The 14,014-nt window shown below is 42.1% G+C and overlaps 2 protein-coding genes across 2 annotated transcripts in view; one reads left to right on the forward strand and one right to left on the reverse strand.

The window, feature by feature from the left end:
* T265_01347 (hypothetical protein) overlaps positions 1 to 14,014 on the reverse strand; it is a gene marked incomplete at both ends in the record, with an annotated part of 149,553 nt that overhangs the window by 125,349 nt on the left and 10,190 nt on the right. Inside the window, 3 exons of the mRNA XM_009165353.1 lie at positions 8,505 to 8,778; positions 10,886 to 11,019; positions 11,094 to 11,430. Coding sequence (XP_009163617.1) covers positions 8,505 to 8,778; positions 10,886 to 11,019; positions 11,094 to 11,295 — 610 coding nt within the window. The remainder of the gene's footprint in view (positions 1 to 8,504; positions 8,779 to 10,885; positions 11,020 to 11,093; positions 11,431 to 14,014) is intronic.
* T265_01348 (hypothetical protein) overlaps positions 280 to 14,014 on the forward strand; it is a gene marked incomplete at both ends in the record, with an annotated part of 29,153 nt that continues 15,418 nt past the window's right edge. The window contains one exon of the mRNA XM_009165354.1: positions 280 to 331. Coding sequence (XP_009163618.1) covers positions 280 to 331 — 52 coding nt within the window. The remainder of the gene's footprint in view (positions 332 to 14,014) is intronic.

The raw sequence follows: 14,014 nt of genomic DNA on the forward strand, positions 1-14,014 counted from the left end.
CATTTGGTCCATAATAAATGGACCAATGGATAAATGGAAACGGTATGCACTCCAAAATCACTGAAGAGTCGTTTTGACCGCTCACTACTGATCATTGGATCATTTCGTCAGTTAGAATCTAATTCAGCGCATACTGACTGGAACCAATTTCGCCGTGTTATATCTCGTGCTTTCACGATATTCATACGCCAGTGAAGAATGATTCAATCTAAGATAGAAGGCGTTCAACACCCGGTCATTTAGGACCAAAATACTCCTTCATTTTACCTTAGCTTAGTAATGTTATCGCTCCATGTGCCATTTCTTTACGTCCTCAGTGGCCGCACCGAAGGTAAGCGGTTACCTCTTACATTCTGATAAAAATGTATGAATCATGATTTCCAGTTGGATAGTAAAATATTCAAAATTGCCTGTCGTTGTCATCAGTTGACCAAGGGGCTTGATACTTAGACAAGACATTACTACCACATCACCGACAGCCGTATTCTTCGCTATTTCCTGGTCAACACATGGTCACGATGTTCGCTCGATCAGAACCTCGTGTGGTACACCAGCAGAAGGAGTGCGCATAGATGCAAGCTACTCGGAGCTAGTGATGGCCAGTCAAAATGTCATCCACGTTTTTATGAGGGATAGAGCGATAAGGTTTGTGAAGAAATCGTCCAGAAGTTTCATAAAACCTCCTCCAAACAAGACGGTGTGATGGTCCCATAATTGTGTGTGCCTCCTTCTAATTTTTTGAACTTCGCAAAAGTTGATAACTAGTGTGTTCTGTGAATTCTGGTTATAATTAACTATAGTCACCGGTGATGGAACTATGGTGGAAATCATGGATGATACTATAATTATATCGTGGGGTCCATAATGAGGTGCACAAAAATTTCCGTCAGCTGATCATTCACGACCGAACCAATCGAATCACCCTTACTTAGTTGACCATAGCTATTGGAACACGTGACTTGATTATGGGCAACCCATCCGTGGAAGCAAGTAGCAAGGCAATTGGATTTCAGCATGCTCACGCGACCTGGAAAACTGCGCAGAAATACAACAGTTGTTAAGGTGGAGATTATTGCGGTTGTGTAAGAGATCCTGCGGGTGAATTCGCTTGTGATCAGATGTCCAATGCCGAGCTATTCATGTAGAGCGTGTATTGATCCTGACCAATGTTGTTCATTGGTCAAATAGATTAGGTTATATTTCGGCCTAAAGTGCATCGATTTTCTTGCGACTCCACACACTTTCGTCTGCTCGTCTGAAGATACTCGATAGTGGTGTAGGTAAACTCGACGATACTTCAGCGCAGTTGTATGATACTTCAGTTGAGAAAACAGGCAGAGTTGTAGTCTCCGAGTGAAGTTGGTAGTGTTTTTGTGAACCGATACAAAACGGCCCGATTCATCTATTTCGGTCAATTTGGCGCGGACGATGAACCGGATAAGTCAGTTTGAAAACAGTTACCTTAATACATCCCAATATTTTGTACAAAAACTGTAGAAAGCGGGAAACGTAACATAGTGTCATGGTGACATGTTACTAATGCACACAGCGCTCTTCGCCGAATTTTTCAAGCAATTTATGGGTGTTATATGCCTTTGCACCGAGCTGTACTCGAAAGAGGGGAGTTACTAAGGCCAAAAGGTTATTGAAATCTGTGAAACTATTCTCCATGCAACAGGTGTGTTTAGTCTGTTTTACCACAACTGACTTTGGATCACATACGTATACCGAGTCTGCTTCCCGAGGAAATCAAAATGACTCTTACACAGTGGTGGGGATTACAAAGCTTTCTATCCTAGATGAAACCAAGATTGTGTAAGTTGTGACCACTTTTGCGCGTTTCCATCTAAAAAACATTTCGGTTCAACAAAAAACAATGAAATCGCAGTGGTTGGTCTCTAATGAGCCCTTTTTGAAAAGCAAACACACGCTCGCGTAACTGGGTGGAAAGCCTGATTTTTGGAAGAAATTCCCGACGGAAGTGGAAAAATTTTGACGCCAGTCACAGTGCACCGCAGGATGCATGGTGGTAGCCTGAAAAAAGAAAGCCCCTTATTGACAGTTGCCGTTCCTTCATGTTCCACGCGTCAAATCGCGTCTGGGAAAGAACACCCAATCGACTGTGCACAAACGGAAAAGGAAATGAAGAATTCTGTCGCTAAGATATTAAATTACTACTGAACGGACCGGTTAAGATTTTTAATAAGAGGCAGAATTCTAGGCCACTTTGCTCGGGCCAACAACTAAACTGCTTTTGCTCGGGTTTTTAACATGGATCTTTTCGGCCGCAAACTAGTTCAACTAGCGAATTATCACGTTGAAATAAATGGGCCACCTTAGGCTTGTGAGAATTTTTTCGATTTCATTCACGTGACAAAAAGATGCGCTTGGTTCAAAAATCGTTTTTCTTATTATCGGTGTACTGCGATGAACTACCTCGACCAATTGAGAAAACCTCGCATCAATCAAAATACTTCCAACCAAAAGGGAAACGGCACGTTACGAGAAAGGTTTCCCCATAGGGGGGATTTCGTCTTGTTTACTATCTTAAGTGGTAATCAAGATGTGGCTAGCCCCTGTCTGACGGTTCGTTAATTACCGGATGAATCCGTCGGTTTACAAATCGAGTGACTGATAGCTGATCATGCAAGTCACACCTCATAAATAGGTTCATTATGGACAGTTTACCCATCGACAGCTGGCGTATTCTTAGATTGAATTTTTCACACTCAAACGACTGCCGGTTTTGGGGAATGCTACAGCTTCAAAGGCGTCTACCAAACAGAGGTGTCAGCTGTTTGGCAAAACACATTTTAATACGCGCTGTTTGATTCCTGAAAATTCCACAAATCTTTTAACCTTACAATAGAATGCCCGGAAGATCGAAAGAAAACTAGTCGTGAAATTGTTGATTGTATGAGGTGACAACTGCTATTTACTGCTTGGAGAGTTTAAGAGGCAATCATGGGGAGTCCGTGGAACTCCGCTATGACATCAACAGCGATTCAGCGAGGTACTTTATAGAGTTCTTCACTAAGAACAAGATCGATAGAGGACAAATTCACTACAGCCTTGGGGCTTTTCATTATTTCCTAGATAAATGATAGCGCTCGATAAAAAAATTAGAGTTAGGGACTTTCTTATTAGGACAGCTATAATAAGCTTCATTTTATCTCACTTTCCCCCATTCATCCAAGGGACTCAGGTTTAACTTCAATGGAATACTGCAGTGGACAACATCAGGCTAGAGCACAATAATCACTGCGTCTTTTAACTGATTTCTGTCCTCCTATTTCTGTGAGTTCGTTTTTCTTGTTAACATACACGTGATTTCTCCTTTGAATGACGTAAAAGCTTGAGGAACAAACGGCCAAATTAGATCAATCAAATCCGGGCAAACTTTTGGCCAAAACTCTAGCGGGATTCGTTCATTTGAATCCCCTATATTGAACGGCTAAGCAAAACCATAGTTTTCATAAAGAAAGCTACTCACAAGATTGCTGAAAACTCTTCGACCTTGTGAGCAGTTTCCTTTATGAAAACATACTGCGATATCTCGACTATCGTGCCAACTGAAGCATGAGAGGGCCTGTGTGCAGTACATTCAGTTGTAGAATATCATAAACGAGAGGTTCAGTTGAGTCTCTCGTGAAAACCAAATTGATTGGCAAAAGTATGGTTGTTTGATAAACTGTGGAATGATGCTTTGGTTGAGCCAGTTTAATGTGCTGCTTTTATGGGGCGAAAAGTAAAAAAATGAATTCAATCCACAGTATGCGCGTCAGCGCGAGTACCAACCAGAACACAACACCTGGTGAATGTGGGACCTGACCACATGCAATTTCATTTAGTCAGTAAGATTAGATGCTCATGTAAAAAGTCGCCGAAAACGGAGCCAGTGTTTTATGATGGCACTTTCATGAGATGAAAAATAACACAGATGGCAGCCGCATGAGAGCACACTTTGTGTGAATTTCTGGGCTTGTTCACAAATAAAAGTTTGGTTTCTTCAAATTGCAATATTTCGTTACCCCATCTGTGTCTATGCAGCTGTTACTGATGAGGTTCTGTCATATCCTCCGACACGAGCACTCTAAACTGACAAATCTACGGGAGAAAACAAAAATGCCAATCAACTGTTTAAGAGCCTCAAAAAGGTCCATGAATTCTGCGAACCAAAAGCAGTCTCGCTATTTCTAGGTGAGTACTCTCGATCGGAAATGTTCAGTGGCGATGGGGTTAAGAGAAGTGTGTTAATTTTTGCATACAATCTGATAAGGCACCAGCTATGACGAGTGTTGCCTATGCTCACAGACCCAGCAGGAAGAAGGTTGCCTGATTTAAAGTAGATGTTTGGCGTCTTGGCTTTCTAAAGCAGGTGGACGAAAGTACAAAAAATCTAATCTGCAACATTCTCCCATGCTTCTATAATCATCTCCTCATTTTTAAGGCTACTCCAACCCTAGACAATATCAATCAGTTTGACTTTGTGATCCTAAAAGCTCCTTTCGCCATCTTCCTTCAGATAGAGGGGAAGTTGATTGATATCTGTCAAACTTTGCAAAGCGTACTAAACAGTATTGAAACCGATTTTCCGACATGTTTTGGCCTCAACATGCTTCTGAAGAGCTGGATCGGGAGTGACTGTGAGCGGTACTCTTTATGTTGCTGATAGACAAGTATTTCGTAAGCTTACGCAAAGAAATCTGTTGGGAACGAATGATGTTGTCCGACGCATTGCTGATAAGTAACTAATCAGTACAAACTGATCGCACATGGATCGACATGGATTCAGACTGTGGTTATTGTTCTTGTAAGGCGAATCGATGAAACGCTCGATATACCTTATTTCCATGTAAAGATTCCGGTTTCTTGAAGTTTGTTTTTAAACTTTGGATAGTAGAATCTGTACGGAAGGGACCAAAGCAAATTATTCTGAATTGTGTTTCGCCCAAAAATCGATCAGGAGAAAGTCTTTCCGACAAGGCATGTCGCATTTGTCAGCCGAGGTTTTATTCCATACTTTTTTCACCGCTTTTTAAGGCTCTTTCTTCATTATGCAAACTGGTTAATGGTCTGACAGGAATGGCAACAATATGATGGGTGCAACTATCCCATCTGAGTGTCTAGAGATGGGCGGCGTGCTGATTTAGACAGCTTTATCGCGACCACGTGTTGCAAAAGAAGTCAATCTATTCTGAAAAGCTAAACAGCAATGTACAACGGCTTTGTCCTTGTTGAGAAAATATCAGCACTTCGTATCTCTGAACCAAATGCAAGCTAGAGTCAGACGTCGTTCACTAAACCTGACAAATTTCAACAAGCTGAACTGAGGAGGTCATCTTCCAGATTGATCCATTTTATAATATGCGGCTGCCAGGCAAAAAACATTAGCTGAGGCTATTTTCACCTTCAACTGCATCGTGAAATGTGTGTGGAGCATTGTGGCACACATTAAACAGAGATTCATACCCAAATTTTAGTGCTTTTTGTTCATAAGGCAGGAGCTGTTTAGTCAGCCAAGGAACAGTCACAGGGATAGCGGAAGCTACTCACAACACTGTCATTCATAAAAATTTAAACTGCATGGGATGTCCGAGCCAAAGACCAATGTTTGACAACCCGCCTTTGGTGAAAAAATCTTGTCGGTTTCTTCTGCATATTTAAAAATCTTTATTCAAGTTTAGTTTGCCATCTTCAGTGAAGAACAACATTCTTGTTATACTTACAACACGCAAGAAATCAACCTCTTACGAACACCATGAGTGGAAAATCTGTCTTTTTTAAAAAAAAAACATGTCTCAAGTAACAGAGAATAAAACTACTCTTGTAACTCAGCGGTCAACGGTGAAACAACGAAACGGAAGGCACACTGTCTCCGAAGAAAAATATCGTTTACTTTTTGCACAGAAAAAACACCTTAAGTGTGTTTTGCAGTTTCGTTTCCTTTTTTGATCGTATTTCCCTAAATTGAATTAGACAGAAATCAAGTGATACAGCACAGACCGAGACATGACAAACAATCCTCCACACTTGCACAGATGCGCATTTTTTTTCTTGTTCTTAATCCATGCTCGGGGAACCGGGTGCTTCCGACAATGGCTCCCAAAAGAGATTATTTTTTATTCCGCAAAATATCAGGAAATACTCGATGGACTGATTCGCTCCGCGCGTAACATCGAAATTGTGTTATTTTACAATTAGTTTAACACATGATCTGGAATTCGTTCCGAACACACCAACAGACTCATATCCCAAATGTCGAAGTGACAATTCCCTCAATTATCCCGCATGCCATCCATGCCAGAAATGTGCATGGAGCGAGGTGTTTCAGGATGATCTAAAGACCATCGAGAATGAACAGGACCAAGTCAGAAGTTTGGTCATTTCACTCCAGCAGCACTGTGTATCGTGGAGAGTGAATAGTTGGAGATGGTGTAGTAAAAACCTTTCAAAACACCTCGAGGGATTCGGACTCGACCTATTGTACGATAGTACCATGTGGAATTGGAATTAGACCTCACTCTGTGCAGAACTGGCCTGAAAATACGAATGCTGATCATCCGACTGCAACACACACTTTTGGTGCCTAGTCGCCTTACCACTTGAAGCAAGGGAGGACAAAATGCCAAGTAGTCCAATCTAGTCAGGAGCAGTCGAGATGCAAAGATTAGGCTCGAACCGCGGCCACTACGCTCGCTCCTAAGCCACCGAACCATCTCCATCTGGTCTGTGATCGGACAGAACCAGTGCGGACATGTGTGAAACCGACTCACCGTGCCACGAGATATCCGCAATGAAATCAGTAAGTCGGCTAACCTTGTGATACTATTTTGCACTGCGTTGCTAATCTCAGGAACCTGGGAGGGGTTGAACATCCAAGGAAGTTTCACATTTTGTTAAAGAAATCATAAATTAATAAACTCGATGTTTCCTGAGGAATACAGAGGAGCACACTTAACGGATAGAATGATATTGGATGTGTCCGTACGGCGAACTTTATATTGCAGATAGGAGTTATATGTAGTTACGTGTAAACGAACTGGCTTGTATCCATACTGAACACCCGGACAGTCGCACTGAAAGATTGTGTTGATAAACCTAATTTTTCGCAACTCAAAGCTATGTCATAGTATTAGAGCGTGGTCAGAGATTTTTCGGGATTATGTGCAAAGTTTTGACCCAAATCTCCAAGAGACCTCTAGAACCCAGCTGGGCTCAAGGTGAGTCTACTGTCAGAATAAAGTTGGTTTGCAGGTGAATGTAAATGTCGAGTTTCGTGAAATTTGGGTTCAAGTATAACATAAAGTCGACGGAATCTTGGGGAATGTGTCTACATAATGACCCCAGGAAGAGCGAAATCGGTCGTGGGCTGTCGAAGACTTTTCAGCAACCTTATGAGTAGTGTATTGCATCTACGAATAGAGTTCCCTGAAATGAACTTTTGAAGGAAGAAAGTTATGTATCTTTCAATAGTTTGATTCAAAATGGCAAAACTTTGAAAGGCTGAAATCTGAACAGTTTCGTTGCTGAGTGGAAATGACGTAAACTGCCATTTATTCAGTTTAAATTCAGAGCACCAGATGATTCAAGAAATACAGTCATCATAGAAACTAATTTGGTTTTGCTCAGAGAATGAACTAAATCCCAGGTTTGTCTCTAGTTTATGACATTCTCCAACTGCATGCGCTGCAAGGAATGCAACCCCATTATTAGTTGACGCGATATTAGAGGTATCGTAGTATATTTTCTTAACAGAGCTCTACTCAAAATTTTATTAAAAATGGTCGACAGCCCACGAAGTGTTTCACTCAACTTAGGGTTCAGTAGACAGGCGTAGTCCATGAATTTCAGTCAAACTTACTTTGAAGAATATTATAAACGAACGATCCAGCTGCATCCTGTTAACTCTCATGTCAAAAGCAAATTAATTTGCTGTTGAGTGCACTTCACGGATCACATACAATTTAGGATCAAGTAAAACATAAGATTGACGAAACGGGGACTGCGCCTAACTAATGAGCCCAAGAGGAGTAAAATTGCTCGTGGGCTGTCGGGAAGTTCTCAGAAACCTTACGAGTAGAATGTCCCACAAAGTCGTACGAGTTATTCCATAATAAGGTGGCAAGGACACTGTCGTCCTCCCAACATAAAGTGGATTCGTGGCATTGTTCACGCTTCGCTGCACCTTCATTCAAAACGAACCGCAAAACGTTCAGTGGCTATAAACGCAGAAACTTCCTGCTGCCAAATGTGTATGTATCCGCCCTTTAAGCTGTGTGAAATCCACAGAAAAATTATCACAATTTTTATTCCGCAAAGCACAGGTAGTAGACGAATGTCAACGAACTGACGCGCAATATCCTTGAAACAAAAAAACAAACTAAAAAGTGATCTGAGAACTGCGGGCGCGATCGAATTACCATGTAAATTGATTCAACGGTTTAAACACTAAGCAGACAGAAGGGCAGTGGATATGGAAAAGGGTACTGAAGTAAACTAACTTTTGTGTTCCGAAGAACGGTTTATTGCGCTCTGTCTGTTACTGGCGCTTGCTGCTGCAACAGAGGCTGTTAGGGCGCGAAGTATGTCACGCCCTCGTTCGCCTCGAAGTTTGCATTCAGACGGAAATGTACCGTTGGGCTTATGCAACTTCGAATCGATCTGTCCAGAGGTCACTTCTCCACCAGCGGCAGACTTGTCGACATCGAACTCAATGGGCTTTTCTTCAAAATGCTCGGGGAAGAAATCCGTCAATTGTGCAAGCAGACCCTGAACCTGTGGTAGAAGAAAAAAATTTGTAAGGCTATGGAACAATTCGCGCTTTCAGAAAACTGACTTCATTCTGAGGAGTTTTGGCTTTGAAAGATACCTCACCCTTTCACATATCCATACTAATTAGGTTGAGCTCGATGTGGCTTGGTGGTTAAGGTGCGAATTTACTGACCGGAAAGTCCGTAGTTCGATCCCAACGCGAACATCTTGACTGCTTCCTGTGTAGGCTTTGGAAACCTGACAGTATCTCAGCCCTCGTGATTCCTTCGAGTGACATGACAGCCAGCTACTTAAACAGTGTTAGAGCTGATCGAATGACTGAATATGTGGATCAATTCCTTTGCACTGTCCATTATCTTCTAATGGTACTCAGACACCTTTTCTTCTATGGAGTCCGACACACCACCGGAGCAGGAACATAGAAGAAACGACAGACACAGACTTAAAATGAGGCATATCCTCCACAAGTCAGGTTCTGTACTCAGGTTTCGGAACGACCACTACCCAACGGAGTGCCTCCAATAGTCATTCATTTCAAACACTGATTAATTATTTATTCTCAGTGACAAAACTACAACGCTGTGTAGAATTTTCGTCGTAAGTCCGTGACTGATGGGAGAAGCGGAGTTTTTCAGCGGCAGGTAACCAGCACTACAAAAAAACGAACTGATAGGCATTCTTCTTGAGGGACAGTAAGACAAAAAACGAAGTCTATGAAAAAGGGTATAACAAATTATATCATGTTTCCTGTGCCCAGTACAGGTGTTGCTCGTGCAGTATGTTTGATTTTACACTTTCGACGCCATTGACACATATTTCCTATGACTCGCTTCGAATTACGTTAAATCCCTTTCATAATTATCTAGCAAAATCAGTATAACTTCTGTTTTTTAGTGCCGCACTAGACAGAAAAATCGCACGTTCTACTACGTTTCCTATTAGCGGATTGTTGGCCACCGAATTCAAGGTGAATTTGCAAGCCAACCACTTCTGAAAATAGAGTCTTATCAGGTTATCAGAACTCATCAGAAATCCCGGACAAATCGATGTGCAGCAATACTGACTGTGCGAAATTTTGTGCATCAACTGACTAGAAAGACATGCTAACCCTAAACGGATTACTCAACGAAGTAATCTTTCCATTACGAACTTAATCAGATGCGCATAGAATGAGGTTCCACAGCAAAGTGGTCGCAACGCAGCAGGGACTTGCCGTCTTGGTTCCGTCACCACTCAGTGCAGTGTTATTCGCTCTAAAGTAGCCCATGACATTAATTAGCAATGAGTTTTGTCAAAAGTATTTATTAGGATCCCCAGGCGTATGGCCTGTGGGATCAAACTAGCTGCAGTTCCCACACTTGTGGATTGCATTCAAAGATATGTTGGCTAAAGGAGTTGCAACGGTAGTTGAGCGCGCGCACGACAGTCGAGTGAGAGACGCAACCAACGTGCAAGAGGCCACCACATCAAGCCCTGGACATTGAATTGCAGTGGTACCGAATGAAGCCGTGTAATAAACATACACTCATCGTACAACCAGACTTATTAGCAATAACAGAATGTGTAGCGTCCATTCCTGTACAACCACGATGGAGAAGTTTAAACATTCATGGGTTATCGAACAGGATTAACGATCATCGAATGACATCTGCACAGTACACAATGCGGAACTAACAGATTAGGCATACATCATGCACGGAACTCCACATGGTGTATTAGTTTCTTTTTTGTTACGACGAATACCCAAAGCGTGCTTCAGCGGCATCATCAGCAGCAATCTGATGAATTGCAATATGGATGTAAGAACTCTCGAACTTTTACAAATTAGTTGGCATGTTACTCTGCTCCTGTCGCGATTTTCGGGACTGTTTTTACAGATGCGGACCTATCACTTCTGTGTCTCCACAAAATCACTACCATTTTCTGATTAAAATCCCAAGAACAAACCAGAGTTTGACTGACGAATGCATAGTTTGACGCCAAGTTTCTGGAGTTTGCACCCAGGTGTTCTGGTGCTAAAAGCCCAAAACGTTAATTGGATACATGGATAACTAACATTGCCACAAGTCACGTGAAGCCATCTAGGGGTTGTCACTCAGATTGCACCAACCTTCTGCATGTATTGAGCAATATCCTTCGCTTTCTGTTCGTACGACTGCATGAAATCGACCAATTCACATTCTTTCTTCTCAAGTGAATGGTATAGTTGTATCTTCTGTTCCAACAACTTGGTCCTCTCACATTCTAGGGCCTGAATTTTTGTAGTTTGTTCTGGGAGTGATTATTCCGTTTTTGACAGAAAAAAAGTGAAAACATACCTTGAACTTTTGCCCGAAGTGTGTCCAGCTGATTCTTCAGGCTTGGAGCACTTGGTTCAGCCCCGGAAAACACAGAAAGATACAAATCTCGAATTTCGGTGCTGTTACGATTCACGCTTTCATGGCTACTGGATGAAGAGAATCTGGTTTCCCTGTCGGGTGACACTTCTGATGTTGTCTCATAGCTGTCATCGGAATCCATTTTACAAAGGTTCACCTGATGTTGGAACGATGATTTCACTGGTATTTAGGAAGATGCAACGTCCAGTTTCCAGACAGACTATACGACTCTGTGGTTCACATCGTGGTACTGTTTTTATGCGAAACAGTGATGTTTCTGAAATAGACAACACAGAGCAGCGTACATTAAGAGTCAAAGCGATACACATCCTATTGGGTTCAATCTCTTCAAGATAGAATGCAGCGATGAGAATAACACATCATTATTTCAAACAGTTTTTGTATTGTCTATCCGAATACATACGTGTGTGTTGTATAGAACCCACCATACTGTAACTAATCTACTGGCAGTGAACACACAATATCTGTCTTGATATGATTTTTACGTACTTTAGAAAAGGGCACATTGCTGGAACCAGTTGTACCTGACTGGAGAGTCATATGATGAATCCATTCGGAGGCTAGGTCCACGCGTGAACGTACACCAGCGTCAGCAATAACTACCTTGTGGAGTACACATACAACAAGCCACAAGCCTCGGATACGAGTCTCACCCCTATTTTATGTCTGTTTGTCTTAATTATGTGAACGCAACCGGTAATGAAGCTTTCCATGTCAACGATTGGAGTCAATTTTATTATGTATTGTGAATATGTAGAAGAATGGACGCGATGCAAAAACATTTTCCCCGGAAGAATAAAAATAGCAATAAATGACGGCGATGCTGTGGTGAGTCACAGTTTAATGAGGATGAGTAATAGTTGCTACGCCGTGAACATCTTTTGGCCAGTACAAGGTCGCTGGCTTTCTGATGTCATGCATTGGCTCTCTCTCATGCTCTGATGGGAAATGAGGAGGAACAAAAGACTATGTACCAGAGGACGATTCTCCTTCCACAGACTGTTATTTTTCTCCGTCTTATTTGTTACACTGAATGTAACTCGGCGATAAATTATCCCGTTCTCTGCTCACAGTCAAGCTTATCAAAGGGTCTGAATGACGAGAGATGCTGGACACGATGAAGGTTGACTAGCTAGCATAAATATGGTTCCGTTTAAGGACTGGCAACAGATACACAGCTGGGGTTCGAACCCAAACGAAACAAAAGACTCGGTGACTGGGCGCTCGTTGCCGAGCGGCCAATTGTTCGGATTACTAGCAGGGAAGTTGTGACTTCGAGACCCTTTTGAGTTTGGTGAGATGCGCACTGCCGATGATTATCAATAGGATTGAAACGACTTCCGCTTTTCAGCATAGACTGACAGGACGGAAGCTTCATCACGGCATACTTTCTGGGAGTTTCTTTGTGCAAATCGTCCACTCTCTAAAGTTTAGCACTTGCACACCTATATGTCTTAAAATGGTGACCTGCTGGATAGCTACCCGAAGCCCATAAAACTCAGCCACAAATGAAGATGTCCTGCATGAAGAAGCCTAGTAGTCTTGAGGTTGGACGTACTCTGTCATACAGACCATGGTTGCGCTTCTGTTGTCCATAGAACCCCAAAGAAAATAATTCGTGTTTGGTTATTTTTGTCGATAACCACATGTTGGACGACATTCAAACTTTTGTGCGGGTCTCACTAATTGGCACAATACTGTGTGAGCTGTGTGTGGTCCGTGTGACCTCCAACCGAGACACAGTTTACATTCGTCACTTACTGGGGTCCAAAGTCAAGTAGAGGTCGAATAAAAATAAATGCAACCTTCATAAAATCAAAAATGTATCCTTGGAAGAGGAGACAAACCCCTCATAACGCTTTACTCAGTGTAACTTTTGCCGTTGGAAAAGAACGTTATTTATTAGGTTCTATACAGCCATCGAGTATAACCCTATGCTGAGCACTTCATCCGAATTAAGTGCAAAACATTAAAACAAGACCAAGTCACCTCTTTTCGAGATGATAATATGAATATTTTGGGGTGAGTATTCTGGACAGTAGTGTACGACTGGACGCCGTCTGCATTTCTCATTTCAGAGGACATGTGACAAAAAGGCCAGCGATTAGTTTTTTTCGCCGTCTTCTAGAACTCCTCCAAGTTCTTGTGCAGTTCAGGTTTACCGTCATCTCTGATTTGGCCTCATAAGCTTTGACGGTTATTACTGTCGAAAGACGTAATGAGTAGGCAAGATGGTTCAGTGGTTAGAGCGTGAATTTACTGACCCGAAGGTCCCAGCCCTCGTGCTTCCTTCGGATGGCATGGCAGCTAGGCACCTGATGTTGGCGTAGAATGTTGACACACATGAACCTGGTTAGCTGTGTTGAAGGCAAGGTGGGATGAATGACAAGAAGGCAATGAATTTAACGAACAAATAAACTACGAAATGAAATGTAACAAATGAGAACAGCTCCCACTGGTATTCTTTTTTCGGGCAAACATATTTTCCAATGACACGATGTACACTTTCCCTGTACAGTGGTCTTCACCTTTTCATGTGTAGTCTTCTCTTAAACGCTCCTAATAAACCATAATCTTTCTACCAAAGACCGTGAAGAACGTATGATCTACAGAATCTTGGAAAATGGCTGCGTTGGCCAGTTTTACCCGAAAGGACCACAATTCCAGATTGATTTCCTGGAACACAACTATGTGGTGTGAATGACGGAGTTTCAAATGAACTGCCCGAACTGAATAGCTAAACACTGTACATTTTGATTATTGATGAGACTGGTGGGTCGATCAATAAATAATTCCCCAACTGACTAGATTAATTTATCCCACTGAAAAGAGGTTGCATC

Source organism: Opisthorchis viverrini, assembly GCF_000715545.1.
Source record: "Opisthorchis viverrini unplaced genomic scaffold opera_v5_14, whole genome shotgun sequence".
NCBI lineage: Eukaryota > Metazoa > Platyhelminthes > Trematoda > Opisthorchiida > Opisthorchiidae > Opisthorchis > Opisthorchis viverrini.